Source organism: Mirounga leonina, unplaced genomic scaffold, assembly GCF_011800145.1.
Source record: "Mirounga leonina isolate KUSES-001 unplaced genomic scaffold, KU_Mleo_1.0 Mir_93, whole genome shotgun sequence".
NCBI lineage: Eukaryota > Metazoa > Chordata > Mammalia > Carnivora > Phocidae > Mirounga > Mirounga leonina.
Genome location: NW_023270854.1, coordinates 27,234,164 through 27,248,763, shown reverse-complemented (window position 1 = coordinate 27,248,763; position 14,600 = coordinate 27,234,164). Strand labels below are relative to the sequence as shown.

General features: G+C 44.6%; 1 protein-coding gene across 3 annotated transcripts in view; it reads right to left on the bottom strand.

Moving 5' to 3' along the window:
- EPG5 (ectopic P-granules autophagy protein 5 homolog) overlaps positions 1-14,600 on the bottom strand; it is a 103,629-nt gene that overhangs the window by 44,437 nt on the left and 44,592 nt on the right. For 2 of the 3 annotated variants that reach the window (XM_034995868.1, XM_034995869.1), the window contains exons 17-25: positions 13,023-13,163; positions 11,198-11,342; positions 10,799-10,996; positions 10,308-10,418; positions 8,958-9,080; positions 7,890-8,056; positions 6,814-7,035; positions 4,236-4,359; positions 758-902 (exon numbers count right to left, since the gene is read on the bottom strand). In XM_034995868.1, coding sequence (XP_034851759.1) covers positions 758-902; positions 4,236-4,359; positions 6,814-7,035; positions 7,890-8,056; positions 8,958-9,080; positions 10,308-10,418; positions 10,799-10,996; positions 11,198-11,342; positions 13,023-13,163 — 1,376 coding nt within the window. The remainder of the gene's footprint in view (positions 1-757; positions 903-4,235; positions 4,360-6,813; positions 7,036-7,889; positions 8,057-8,957; positions 9,081-10,307; positions 10,419-10,798; positions 10,997-11,197; positions 11,343-13,022; positions 13,164-14,600) is intronic. The other variant, XM_034995870.1, reaches the window with a different exon arrangement.

Sequence of the window (14,600 nt, the reverse complement as noted above, 5' to 3'; positions counted from 1 at the left end):
CCACACACAGGTATCCAGTAAATTACTATCTTCCCACCCTCTTTCTGTTTTGCACTGGACACATACCATATAGCAGGTGGGGACTGAGGAACATGAAGAAAAATGCTGCCACAGACCTGATTCTTTTCAAAAGATAACAGGGGATAGGAGAGGTCAAGGAAATTTCAATCAGTAAGTCAGGTCAACAAATACTTAAGGGATTACTATGAATTTCCAACTTCATTCCAGATGTAGCATTCCATTTTCTATTCTTAAGAAAATTTAAGACAACTTAATAGCCAGGATTTTACTTGGCATAAAAAGACCTGTATTGTTTGCACCCCAAACAGATGGAATTTAACATTCCAAACAGGTCAAGTGAGGGATCAACCTGTAAAGCCGGGGTTTTTCCACTAGAACAACTACTCTGTACAGAATGTAACAAAGTTGGATATTCATCACTGGAAAAGACTCCTAGCTTTGTGCAAGTTTCTCTCAAGCAACATTTTAGGCCATAAAGCTACTGCCTAACTGCCTGCCTCCAACTTCTTTTACGGAAAAAGTAAGTATCTTATTTAAGCCATTACTGTTTTGGAGTTTTCTCTCCATCACAGCCAAACCTAACCCTAAGTTGTAGACAAGTTAACAACGACCTCCTAAAAAGCAATTCTCACTGGAGGAATACACTGTGTAAACCTTAACCCTCAATGGTTCGGTTTCAATCATTCATTCCCTCACGCATTCATTCCCTCGAGGGGGCTGATGCTCATTCGCTCACCCAACAAAGGATCAGTGACGTCCAGCTGCATCAACAAGCTGCAGGGCGGAGAATGGGATTCCAGTGTGGCCTGTGTCCACAGACCAACGGTTTCCTGGAACTCATAATGTATGCGCTCCATGTTCAAATACTCCATCCACAGATCCTAGAATTGAACCACAGGACATTAGCTTTCATGAATGAATCACATATTCACATATAAAACTAAATTTTTTTAACTAAAAAGTGGACCAGTAACGTTTGGCACAAGGTGGTCCATACCAAGCTCTCCAGTATTAGGATGAATCACATTTAAAATGGACACTAACAGGGGTGCCTGGGTGGCTCAGTCAGTTAAGCACCCGACTCTTAGTTTCAACTCCAGTCATGATCTCATGGGTCTGAGATCTCACCCCGCATCAGGCTCCATGCTCAGGAGGGAGTCTGCTTGAAGATTCTCTCCCTCTGACCCTCCCCCCACTCCCACACATGTGTGCTCCCTCCGTCAAATAAATAAATCTTGGGCGCCTGGGTGGCTCAGTTGGTTAAGCGACTGCCTTCGGCTCAGGTCATGATCCTGGAGTCCCTGGATCGAGTCCCGCATCAGGCTCCCTGCTCGGCAGGGAGCCTGCTTCTCCCTCTGACCCTCCCCCCTCTCATGTGCTCTCTGTCTCTCTCATTCTCTCTGTCTCAAATAAATAAATAAAATCTTTTAAAAAAAATAAAAAAAAAAATAAATCTTTAATATATATATATACACACATACACACATGCATATATAAAAAACAGAATGGATACTAACAATCTTAGCAGGTGTTTGATTACGTACCAAGATCAGAAAAAATAATTTTAACAGCCCCACCAACTGTACATTTATAAATTATATACACATAGTACTGAGCTAATAAATTATAAAACATGAGTAAAAGTCAGAAATTTTAAAGAGATAAATAACAAATATATTGGAAAATCGTTGAATCTGGATTAGATCAGGCCCTTGGTCCCAATACCATCCTACAGGAAATACAGGGGACAGAGAGACATATTAAACCACACTAACAAAGATAAAATCTATAAAATCCAGACTGGGGAAACTATATGAACGAACTATCCAGTTTCTTCAACAGACAAACTGCGAGGGGAAGAAAAGGAATAAGGTGAGGACCAGTAGATTAAACAGATTTAAAGAGCTATCAACCAATCACAAAACGAGGATCCTGACTCAAAGTATAAAAATGAAAATAAAACTTTTATGACATTTATGAGGTAACCAGAAACTGGAACACTTAGATATTTGATATTAAGAAACTGCTGTTAATATTTTTCAGATATAAATGCTATTGGGTTAGAATACTTTTTTTAACCCTCATCTTTTGAAATCTACATGCATCAAATGCTTTCTAGGATTATTCCAAAATAACATGGGTGAAGGGAGTGGATGGGCTATAGATAAAATTCGACACCTGGTACCCAGCAGGCAGAGGGAGGAGAAGGGCTGTGTGTTGCACTATTCCATTTTTCTGTATGATCAAATTTTTTCTATTACAAAAGAAAATAAATAATAGATAAAAGGAGAAAAAACAGAAGTTTCAGTATTCTCTTCCCACATTCCAATGAACTGTCTTGCATATTTTGAACTACACCTACTTCACTTTGGTGATCAATACATATCAGAATGGGAGACCGTCTTCAGTGAAAAGAAATGGCAGCTCTCCATGAACACTAAAAACTGTATCAAACAGTAGTAACGGGTGATCAGATACGGACTATGGACTATAGTTTTGTGAACAATTTATTTTTCTGATTTTAAGTGTTTAAAGGATTCCTCTAAACCTACAAATGTCTCTGGTTTCTCAATGAGCACACTGCCATGTAGTCCTAAATCATTACTTCCAAACCACGGCACGAGGCATTCCAGACTCAGAGGAGAAACTACGAAGTCATCTCGGTCACAAGCCTGAATCGAGAGGCCCCAAACAACTGCTGGAGGTGCTGTACCAGTCCCCCCTACTGTGTATACACGGCTCCTTTAAGAGGGATCACTAATGTCACCTTCTCTGCCTCTGTGCTAAATAACTGCTGACAGAGGCTAACGATTGAGAATACAAAGAATTAACAGTGGGCAAGCAAGAGATGTCTCAGAAACCACAAAAAGACAGAACAACTCTAAATGTGAACTACAGATCAAAAAGTGGAGCTATAGGGGCACCTGGGTGGCTCAGTTGGTTAAGCATCTGCCTTCAGCTCACGTCATGATCCCAGGGTCCTGGGATTGAGCCCTGCATCAGGCTCTCTGCTCAGTAGAGAGCCTGCTTCTCCCTCTCCCTCTGCTGCTCCCCCTTCTGTTCTCTCTCTCTGTCAAATAAATAAATAAAATCCTTAAAAAAAAAAAAGGGGCGCCTGGGTGGCTCAGTTGGTTAAGCGACTGCCTTCAGCTCAGGTCATGATCCTGGAGTCCCAGGATCGAGTCCCGCATTGGGCTCCCTGCTCTGGCTCCTCCCTCTGACCCTCCCCCCTCTCATGTGCTCTCTCTCTCATTCTCTCTCAAATAAATAAATAAAATCTTTAAAAAAAAAAAAGCGTAGCTATAAAATCAAATGGCAAAGACTTTAAAAAAAAAAAGAAAGAAAGCTATTAATTCTGTCGATACTAGGGAACCAAGATAAATATCTGAGAACCAAGAAGCTATGACTAATTTTTAAAAACACTGACCAGACATCTACTACACACAAATTCTTAGGTAAGGCCTTGGCATGTAGAGGATAAAGAAGAGATGAACACGGAACTGACTCAAAGGCTTTCAGGACACCATGACTGCCTATTTATGTTTCCTGTTTCTCTGGCCCTGGATTCTCAGCCTTATTTCTCTATGCCCTAAATGTCGTTACTTCTCAGGGCTCTGGCTTCATTCAGTCCTCTTCGCAATCTAAATGCTCCACTACCGTTAAACCCGCATTTCCTACCCTGCCCCGTTCCTGAATTCTAGCATCCCCTCCCTACCAAATCCTGGAGAGAGCATCCTCCTTGAAGCCCCTCTGGCACCTCTGCTTCCAGTGTTCTGGGTCTTTGCTAACAGTATCTCTAGCCGCACAAGCCAGAAATCCGAGTGTTCTCGTCTATCTAATCAATCCTACCACTGCAGATCAATCCCACCTGTGTATCTAATCTGAAAACCCTCCTGATCCTACTGATTCTTCTTCAACATACTTTAAATTCATCCATTTATCTAATCACTCCTGTCATTTCATGGCCCCTTCAAACAAACACTTCAGAACAAAATCCAAGTTCTTTGGAAAGGCATTTTTGGTCCTTAGAAATTTAACCCCTATTCACCTGTCTGGCATCATCTGCCCTCTTCGGTGGTTACACCCCATCTGCACCTCTTGAACATGCCTGTGACCCCATTTCCATATCAGTAAGTGGTTTTAACGTCAGATTAAGACTGTGACCTATTTGATGACAGTCAGGTATGCTAAAAGAGACATTGCCATAGTCTCACCTGCTGATTCTGCATCACTTTTGCTAGCCTGTGAATATCGTAATGCTTTGGTAGAGAAGGGATATAAGTATCTCCTTTTTGAAAATTCTCATCTTCCAGCCATACTATATACACATTGAAGAGCCTAAAAGAAAAAAGACAGAATTATATAAAATACAAAAAGATGTGCAGACAAATGAAGTTTCTTACATCTGTAGGAACCCTGTCACTACTACATAGAAGTAAAAAGCACATAATACCGAAAATGTTTCCATCCACCACCACAGGCCCACGAAGCTCATGGGCCAGCAGGGGAGGAAGGTCACAAATCCTTACAATATGGTGCAGTAATTGCTACAACAAGGCTGTGAGAAAAGGACTCTGCAAACTCTATTATTAAAGTTGGGGTAAATACAACACAGAGATTAAAAATAAACGGAAGAGGTGATTTTAACGTAGACCTAAGATCTGAATTTGGAGTTTTTCCTTCTTGGGCAATCCAGTCACAGTGAGCCTCAATGGTTGGAAAAGTTTAAGTAACATTCCAGTAAACATATTTTCTCTCTTTCAGAGAAAACATTAAAAGCCATCTTAGGGGCACCTCGGTGGCTTAGTCAGTTAAGTGTCTGCCTTCAGCTCGGGTCATGATCCCAGGGTCCTGGGATCGAGCCCCGCATCAGGCTCCATGCTCAGCGGGAAGCCTGCTTCTCCCTCTCCCACCCCCCCTGCTTGTGTTTCCTCTCTCTATGTGTCTCTCTCTGCCAAATAAATAAATAAAATCTTAAAAAGAAAGAAAAAAAAAAAGCCATCTTAAACTTTCGCAACAGAAGAACCTGCCAGCTTTAGACTTAATGACGCCCTCCTGCTTCAAGGAATCACAAACAAAACTCAAAGTATGTGTATACCTTGTTCCCATTAACAAGGAATAAAACAAAGCCTGGCTAAAAAAAGAAAGAAAAAAATCTCCATTTTCCAGTAAAAATTTTTTTAAAAATTTAATGATGTTTCCTTTGTTTTTATAAGGAACACAGTCCAGTTAGCTAGGCTCACCGGTATTCCAAGCAGCTGTTTGCAGCAAAGGGAGGACTAGAGGAGTCCGTGGCTCAGGAACTGCTGGGTGGGGTCTGGGAGCTGGCACAGTTTGGCTTTGCTCAGTAACATGGAAAACTACCTCCCTTACCTCCGAGGCAGCCCGTGCAGGAAGAGGGACAGGACTCTGAGGCTCTCACACACAGAAGAGGACAGTGTGGAGTTCTCTTCCAGCTCCTGATTCAGTTAGATGGCTACTTAACGAACATGCCAAAGGAAGGGGGGGTTTACGAGAGGCAGAAGGGCACATCAAACTTTCTTGGCTGATCTAAATGTTCAAAGATTAAGCCTCCCCACTGCTTAAACCTGGCTAAAAGTAAGTTTTCCTTCAAGCAAGATAAGGGGAGAAATCATCCCAGAGGCAGAAAGATAGCCCGCAGGGCTTTCAGGTCAAGCAAGCCTGAAGCCTCAGAGCTGGATCAAAACCCCGGGTTTCCTGACCAAGACATTCAGCATTCAGGGCTACTTATTAGAACCCATTTTTATTAAGTCTTATTTAGAAGACTAATACCTGGTTTATGGCAAGCATAAATGAAAGGTAAAGGACTAGTGTGAAACAGACCACACTTACTTCAGAGTTCTTAACCTTTGGAGAGATATCCATTTTATGCCTGATTTTAGAAGTGATTTTTTGGTTTGTTTTTTTTTTTTAAAGATTTTATTTATTTATTTGAAAGAGAGAGAGAGAGCGCGAGAGAGGGAACACAGCAGGGGGAGTGGGAGAGGGAGAAGCAGGCTCCCCGCTGAGCAGGGAGCCTGATGCAGGGCTCGATCCCAGGACACTGGGATCATGACCTGAGCCAAAGGCAGATGCTTAACAACTGAGCCACCCAGGCGCCCCTTAGAAGTGGTTTTGGGGGATTACTAGAACCTACCCTACCCCAAGTAGATTCCAAGAGGTGTATGGACTTTGCTTAAAGAACCCTGCCTTGCTCATGAAGTTCCTTTAGAGAAGTTTCCTAGCAGGCTTTACTAGATGTTTACCTGCTGTGACCGACTGTTTTGGTTTCTGTTATTACATAGAGAAACAGAAGAGGACATCAGCCCCTCTAGCTTAAGACCTTCCATTCAGACTCCAGGCACCTGACAGAGCTATATCCAAAGTGCCAATTCCCTTCTCATGAGGAACACAGAGAAGAAGCATTACAAGATGCAAACCTAGGGACGCCTAGGTGGCTCAGTTGGTTAAGCAACTGCCTTCGGCTCGGGTCATGATCCTGGAGTCCCGGGATCGAGTCCCACATCTGGCTCCCTGCTCGGCAGGGAGTCTGCTTCTCCCTCTGATCCTCCCCCCTCTCATGCTCTCTCTCTCTCTCTCATTCTCTCTCTCAAATAAATAAAAATATTAAAAAAAAATAAAAAGATGCAAACCTAGCCCAAACCACCCTCCCTATTCAATCTAACAGGGTTGAGAGAATGACATCTGGCAGTCTGTAGCACAAACAGGTGCTCCAGCAGAGTACCCGATGCTGCCAACGACAGCACAGAGGGCTAAATAACCATGCCCCACCTCACGAGCTCCGTGTGCAGCTCTGGTGAAGTCAGGTAGCCGGGGGTGCCAGCCTGGCTGGCAGGTGGCCCTTCACTGCCCTCTGCTGGAACGCGGAGGGCCTTGCTCGCAGCATGGTGGAAGTCTGCCACCTCCATCAGGCGCCTCTTCATTTCTTTCAACAAACTGATATGAGCAGGGCTTTGAAAAAACCTTCTTCCAATACAACCATCTATGGGTAACCTTAAAAAATACAAGCACAGATCACAAGATCAACACAAGATGCTCTTTCTATGTGGCACACAACTGCAATCAGTTAATTCAATGGCTATAAATATACCACATTAAATCAATACCTGTTATTTCTACCTCAGTGGTTGGTATGAGGCTCCAACAAGAGGGTGTGTATGAAAGCAGTTTTAAAAAGAATGCAATGCTACACAAATTTAAGATATTATCACGACTTAGCGGTACAGAATAAAGACAGTCTCTGCTCTAGAAGAAGTTGCAAGCTGGTAGAAAACAGAAGAGCCCAAGAACCAATATCTGTACGTTCTGAAGGACTGAGTTAAGGGAGTGAGGGTGAGCCAGGAATTGAGCTGGAGCCAGAGAACACGGTCAGTTAACAGTGAATGGGCAGTTCCAGCTGCCAGAGTCCCTTAATACCCAGGGGAAATGTTAGACACCCCCAGGCACAGCCCAAGGGCTGCCAGGCAGTGCCTGATCTTTGTCTACACCTGCTCTGGCCAGCACAAGTCCGCTTGGATGACCCCCACAACAGTCACACGAGCAGCCTGCTTGGGGCAGTTTCTCTCCCTTTGCAGCTCCAGGGGCTCTATGCTACACCTTGCCCAGCTCCAGGTGCTGTCCTCACCCCAGGGGGTATAGGGGATGGTAAAGAGAGAGCTGCCACAAGATACCCTAAACTCAAGAACTGTCTAGTCTAATAAATGTGAAACAGAGGGGCAGACTCCTAACCAGAGGCTAAAGAATGGTTCTAACTCACAGGCCACAGTGTGAGAACACAGAGCATGAGAGCAGAGTGCAAAGTAAAGAACAGGTTCAAGAGACACCTACAACAACACTGGGTACCATACCCATATTGCGGTCCTGGGCGATGAAGATACAGGAGGAAGAACTTCTGCCAAATGAGAGGCAGAAGAGGGTGATCAGAAGGTGTGACAAGGGCCTGGTGCGCCCAACGATAAATCAGCAGCCTCTGCAGGGATGGGACGATGGGGAGCTTCAGCTGGGCCTGGGCTTTCTACAAAAGAGGAGGGGCTTTGAGCAACCATGATATGATCACAGTTCCAGACAGTCAGCTCTTTCTAAATGATCCAAAAAAAACACTGAACATTTTGTTTTCATTCAGTAAGAAAAAAAAGTCCTATAAACCTTACTTTTCCAACCCACTAGCTGACACAAGGTTACTCCTTGGTAGCAAAACATGTGGGGCAGTTTTTTTTCTGTCAAAACATTTCATAAGCCCCCAGAATGGAATGCGTCTTACACATTTTACCTCATTTCCGTGCCTTTCCAGGCCTTTGCGCACAAAACGCCACAGTACAAGGGAGCAGAACGATAGGAAAATCAAGTCAATTTTACTGTCAAATGTTAGGAATCTCTTGAAAACTTAGATTTGAAAAGAACTGTCAAGAATGATAAACTCCTTGACAGGGTCTGAAATCCAAAATCCAACTCCCTATTAGGAGACCTTAAAATAGGTCTTTCATTCTAAAGCCTTATCCCAGTCTTTTTCTCATTCCATGAGCCTAAAGATCAGCTAGGGAGTTTTTAAAATAAATTCCTGGTCCCACTCCAGACTTAGAAACTCAGAATTTCAAAAGCTGGGGTCCGGGAATCTGATTTTTAACGAGCTCTCCAGGGGACTGATGCACAGACGCACATTGGAAATTGTTTTAAAACGAGGGCAAACCCCTCCACCCCTGCATGAACACAGACTTCAATCGTTAGGTTGTGACTCTTTATGCTAAATAAAGCTTGGAAAGGAAGTATACACTTCAATTATACAGTTTTAAGCACTGGTTTGGATGTTGTGCTTTCCAAGCATTTACATGAAAGAAAACGCAGAAGTTCAAAAGCTATTAGATGAATCCATCAATAAACCACCTTCTCCCACTCAAATGCAGAACTGCTTTTTGCACCTTCAGAGCTTGGTCAGGGGTAAAAGCTGAGTTTATCACCAATTCCCCTTCGACAACTCGACGGAGCTGGGAGTCTTCTTCAAAGATGGATTCCATGTTCAGTACTGTCCAGGCGAACCAGACCTACAAGGACAGCAGGTAAGAGTGAGGGGAATGAGCAGCTCACTCAGACCAAATCATCCCGACATTCTACAAATGCGCATCTCTTCTACCAGATATCTCAATCAACAAATATTTATGGTTCCCCGAATTAACAGAGTTCTTATACCTATCACTGTTCTTGTCACAGGTCCAAACTTAGATAAAACAAATCACTGAAAAATGCTAAATTCCCTCAGAAACGCCACTTCAGTAAAAGAAGACGTTTGTTCACACAATAATTATTTCTTGGGCAGGTTCCATAGGCACGAGGGACAGGAAAGAGGGCCAGATCTGAGCTCTGCCCTCAAGTTTTCCATCTCTTCGAGGAGACGAGACTAACGTTTAAGTAACTACAATGCGAAGCGAGAGGTGCTGAGCACGGAATCAGGAGTCAAGTGCTGTGGGAAGCTGGCGGAAGGAGCACAGGGCCACGGAGCGGGCATACCACAGACGACTCTGCATGGAGAATGGCCACGAAGGCGTGCCTGGTAAGAGGACCGGTGAGGCAGGGGCGGAGAGGCGGAAACACCAGGCACCCGCGTGGGTGACAGCAAGGAGTGTGTCACAGCTGGCTCACGAGAGGTTAAGAGGAAGAGCGGGGGCAAGACCGATGGGAGGCTGAAGGCTGTCACTACTGGTGGGAGGGATGAATCGGGGACATAATGTGACACACAACGTCAGACGGGGGTAAGAATGAAGAAAAGCTGCCGCTGCGGCTCATGGTGGTAAGAGCAGCCAACACCGAGTCCGCGCCGTGTGGCTGCACTGAGCACGGGGCTGAGTGCACTACATGCAGATGCAACCGTTACTCCATTCCACAGCAGAGGGAACTGAGGACAGAGAGGTAAGCAAGCCGCCCGAGGCACAGGGCTAACAAAGAGCAGACCGGGCCTGGGGCGGTCTAGCTCCAGCGTCCACTCTTAACCATGCTGCTGGGCAGGCCCTGCCATCAGGCACACCAGGCCCGACCCCGAGTTGTCGGACACCCTGCCAGCCACTTGGCTCCACGAAACCTCCGTTAACATCTCCGTGAAACAGAAGAGCAACAGCACCACCTCAGCAGAGAGCCACTGGGAGGGTTACGTGGAAAAGCATTCTAATACGCAGTAAGAGGGGCGCTACTTAAAGCTGGTAGCACTGTATCAGCATAGATGATAACAACATTAAAAGTTCGCGAAGATTACCAATGGGCCGCAGGGGCGCTCCTACCTGGGTGGGCGTGGCCAAGCCCTCCACGAAGGAAGGAGTGATGTTGCCAGCCACGATCCAGCTCACCAAAGAAGAGAGCAGACTCCGATCACAGTGGTAACCCAGAGCATTCTACACACGGGAAGGATGTGCAGCAGAGAGAAGAGGCTTTAAAAAAACCTTATCAAGAATATCAGCAATTATCTTCCTACAACAGTAGGTTCTGGTAAGACACGGATTTCACTGATTAGTCCCCCCCAGCAATGATAGTCACAGGCAGCGTGTTACAGCCAAATGCGATGAGCAAGCTCCTCCCGGGGGGGTCCTTTCCTTTGGCTTCCCTGGAGTCTACACTAGCAGAGACTATGGTTCCTGAGATAAGGCACCATCAAGACCAAGCTTTAAAAAGGCAGTACCCCAGAGTATCACTGGGAACTGTGCATTTGGAGGAATGTTCTGAGAAGGCCACTATCTAGCCAATGACTGGAAGACAAATTCTCTAACAGGTTTACCTTATGTTGCTGGTAAAGTAATTTCTGCACACAGTCTTCCTGCATCAGCTGAAAAGCTGTTTTACACAACTGGTCCATGAGGAAGAGGATGGCTTGTTCTCGGTACCAAAGATGCTGGCTTATTAGAGCCTGAACCCAGAACTCCAACACGGCAACGGGGCCCACTTCATTGGGCTGCGTGCTTACAGATATGTGGGCCTATGGAGAAAGGTCTCAGGTGATGTGGAGGTAAGAGTCAGCCTCCCATTTTTAAAACACCAACAAATAAAAACCTCCACTACAAAGCCCAAATCTGCTGCCAAGTGCTTTGAAATGACCAACACTCAGCTGTGCTAACACCAGGGTGCTTGACTGGGAAGGTGGGCCGGTGTCTATGTAGGGGCTTCCTAGGGGCCTGACCTGGATCATGCTGTTGAGAAGCTTCACGTTGTCCCCATGGCTGGCTCCTGTCAGGTGCTGTGCCACCTTGTGGGTGACCTGCTGTGTGACACCCTGAAGGACACCACTGTCCAGGTGTAGGAACAGGAGGAGGTGTGACAGAAACCTGCCAAGAACATAGGACAACACACTTGACCTTCTAATCAGAAGTCAATAAAGTTTCCAGTGGCTAATTACTTACAAGGAAACAGAAAAATATTAAACTGGTCCCATTTGTAGACCAAAGCTCTTTTAGAGATTTCAACAATTCTTCAAGAATTTCAGAAAAATGAAGTTTTTGAATTTAAGGTGGGTTAAAAGGAATTCTATCTACCTGTAGAAGTATAGTGAACAGACAGATCCAAGACACACAAACACACACAAGTTAAAAAGCATTAGAGGAAAAACATCCCAAGCATCCCGTTTATCCCCTCCCCACTCCCTACTCTCACAAAAGCAGAGATGTTTAGAAAATCATCCCACAATCTGGTACTGCCTGTCAACTTCATACAAGGTGGTGTAAGGGGTGCGGGGGTGGAATCCCACCACAAATGGGGGGAGTGCCCTCAGTTCCCTGGGTGTACTGGCTCCTGCCTCTCTCCTGTCTCCTCTGCTTCTTCTGGGTCTTGTGCCTGAAACACTCCCCCACACCTAACCTGGCAAACTCCTATTCATTCCCAACATCTCATCTACAATGTCCTTTCCCCAGAAGACACTTCCTGACCCTTCCCTGCTATCTAAAATACACCTAACCCAGGGGCGCCCAGGTGGCTCAGTTGGTTAAGCGACTGCCTTCGGCTCAGGTCATGATCCTGGAGTCCCGGGATCGAGTCCCGCATCGGGCTCCCTGCTCGGCAGGGAACCTGCTTCTGCCTCTGACCCTCTCCCCTCTCATGTGCTCTCTCTCTCCCATTCTCTGTCTCAAATAAATAAATAAAATAAAATAAATAAATAAATAAATAAATAAAATAAAATACACCTAACCCATGAAGCCTCCCCCAAACCCTCCCTCTGCACACCCTTGCCCAACCATCCACTGCCTTCCATCCCCCCCAGCAGGATGTGACAACCCAAATCATCTCTAGACATTACCAAATGTCCTCTGAGGCTCAAAATCACCCCCGGCTGAGAACTACCACTTTAGAATTACTTGACGTTATCACGAGCCTTTTTCCCAATCACATGAGCCAATATATCCCCTTTCTTGGTGAAACCAGTGTGCACTGGATTTTTATCATGTGTAATGGGGAATCTTGATTAATACTCCATTCTTAATTCCCTCCCTCCCCAAGCAGCTACTTCTTTTACTATAAATCCCATTTATTTTTACCCAGATGCAAATGCAACCTATAACACTACAGCATGGCCTTGCCAATAACACTTTGTAATTACCTCAAAAGTCTTGTTTCCTCAACAAGATTATGAGTATCTCATGTGATGAGCACCTTCCCATGTATCTTACCTGCTTGTAATAGTACAGACAATGAAAAGCAGTAGGTTTTACTACTGTTACAACGGCAAAGCCATTTGCTGCTCAATGTCAGAAACACTATTCCCAGGTTTCATGGAAACAACTACTCTCTCAAATACTAACAAGCTATAAGCAATCTAAAATTAAATGAGAAGAGGAAATATCTTTCATGAAAATAAAACTGGAATCATTTTAGGAGTTACTGTTCATCAACCTGCATTCTAAACTAGGCAGGAAGTTTTTTTGCCTCATAAAAAATACACTATGGAATCACATCATTCCCTATTTTACTTGAAAACACAGTGGTTGGTCCTCCCTGGGCTATACCCTACTTACTGCTCGTTCTTCAGAAGGTAATACTGGCCAGGGTAGAACAAAGGCAGGATCTTATCCAGGACATGAACCACTGTTCTCAAATGCCTCGACTGGACCAGAATTCCTAACAGTGAGATGCCTTCGGCACAGAACTTCTCAATGCTACGGAAAGAGACAAAGGCAATGAGCATTCAAGAAAATGATGTTCTTCCAATGAGCCATCAGCCTACTTGCTACCCAGATGATCTCAGGTCCCCAACACATGGTGTGCACAGCCAAACTTCACACAGAAATACCAGCACCAGAACTCGGGAAGTACAAAGAACTTAACAGTTCATCTGTATTTTCACTTTACAGATGAGAATGGTGAGGTATCATGCCCAAATTCACATAATTTCCTAGTGTAGGGCCAAAATGAGAACCCAGCTTTGCAAATTTCCAGTCCAGAACACTGGCCACTACCCCATTTTGCTTCCCAAATGGTGCTTCTTCGAAGAGCCATGGGGCTCTCATTGTCTGCGCATTTCCACAAGGTATTAGAGCAAAGAGAAGATTCAAAAGTGAGTTCACTCTGTTAGTATAAACTGGCAAAATTCTTCTGAAACCAATTTGCATAAAAATTGATTTATTCTTTGACTCACTTCAGAAAATCTATCTTTAAGAAATAATCTCAATGTGGAGAAAAATATGACATATGATCCATGTAAAGATGTACTTTTCAAAATTATTTAAAATCACAAACTCAGAGGCAAAAATGATATATGTAAATTTTGGGAAAATCCATTCAATGGGAATATTATTGCATCATTTAAAAATAATGCATATGAGGGGCACCTGGGTGGCTCAGTCGGTTAAGCATCTGGTTCTTAGTTTCAGCTCAGGTCACAATCTCAGGGTCGTGAGATCAAGCCCCACATGGGACTCCGTGCTCAGCATAGAGTCTCCCTAAGATTCTTTCCTTCACTCCCCCTTTGCTCCTGCCCCCCAAATAAAATAAATAAAATCTTTAAAAAGAATGCATATGATGTGCAAGGGCAACATGGAAAAATTCTACTACACTGATGCCGGGGGGAGAAAAAAAAACATAAAATGTTATACTTTTGATTACAACAACTAGTAAAAAAGAATCATATAGAAGGGAAAAAACAGGGGCGCCTGGGTGGCTCAGTCGTTAAGCGTCTGCCTTCAGCTCAGGTCATGATCCCAGGGTCTCGGGATCAAGCCCCACATTGGGCTCCCTGCTCAGCGGGAAGCCTGCTTCTCCCTCTCCCACTCCCCCTGCTTGTGTTCTCTCTCTCTCACTGTCTCTCTGTCAAATAATAAAATCTTTAAAAAAAAAAAAAAAAAAAAGAAGGGAAAAAACACAGGTATGATATCACACCAAAATGTTCATTGTGCTGGAGAAGTAGAAGTAAGTGGCTCTTTCTCCCATCTTCCTACTTCTACAGTTTGATTATACTGCTTTAATTCTAGGGTGAAGAGGCGCCTGGGTGGCTCAGTTGGTTAAGCGACTGCCTTCGGCTCAGGTCATGATCCTGGAGTCCCGGGATCGAGTCCCGCATCGGGCTCCCTGCTCGGCGGGGAGTCTGCTTCTCCCTC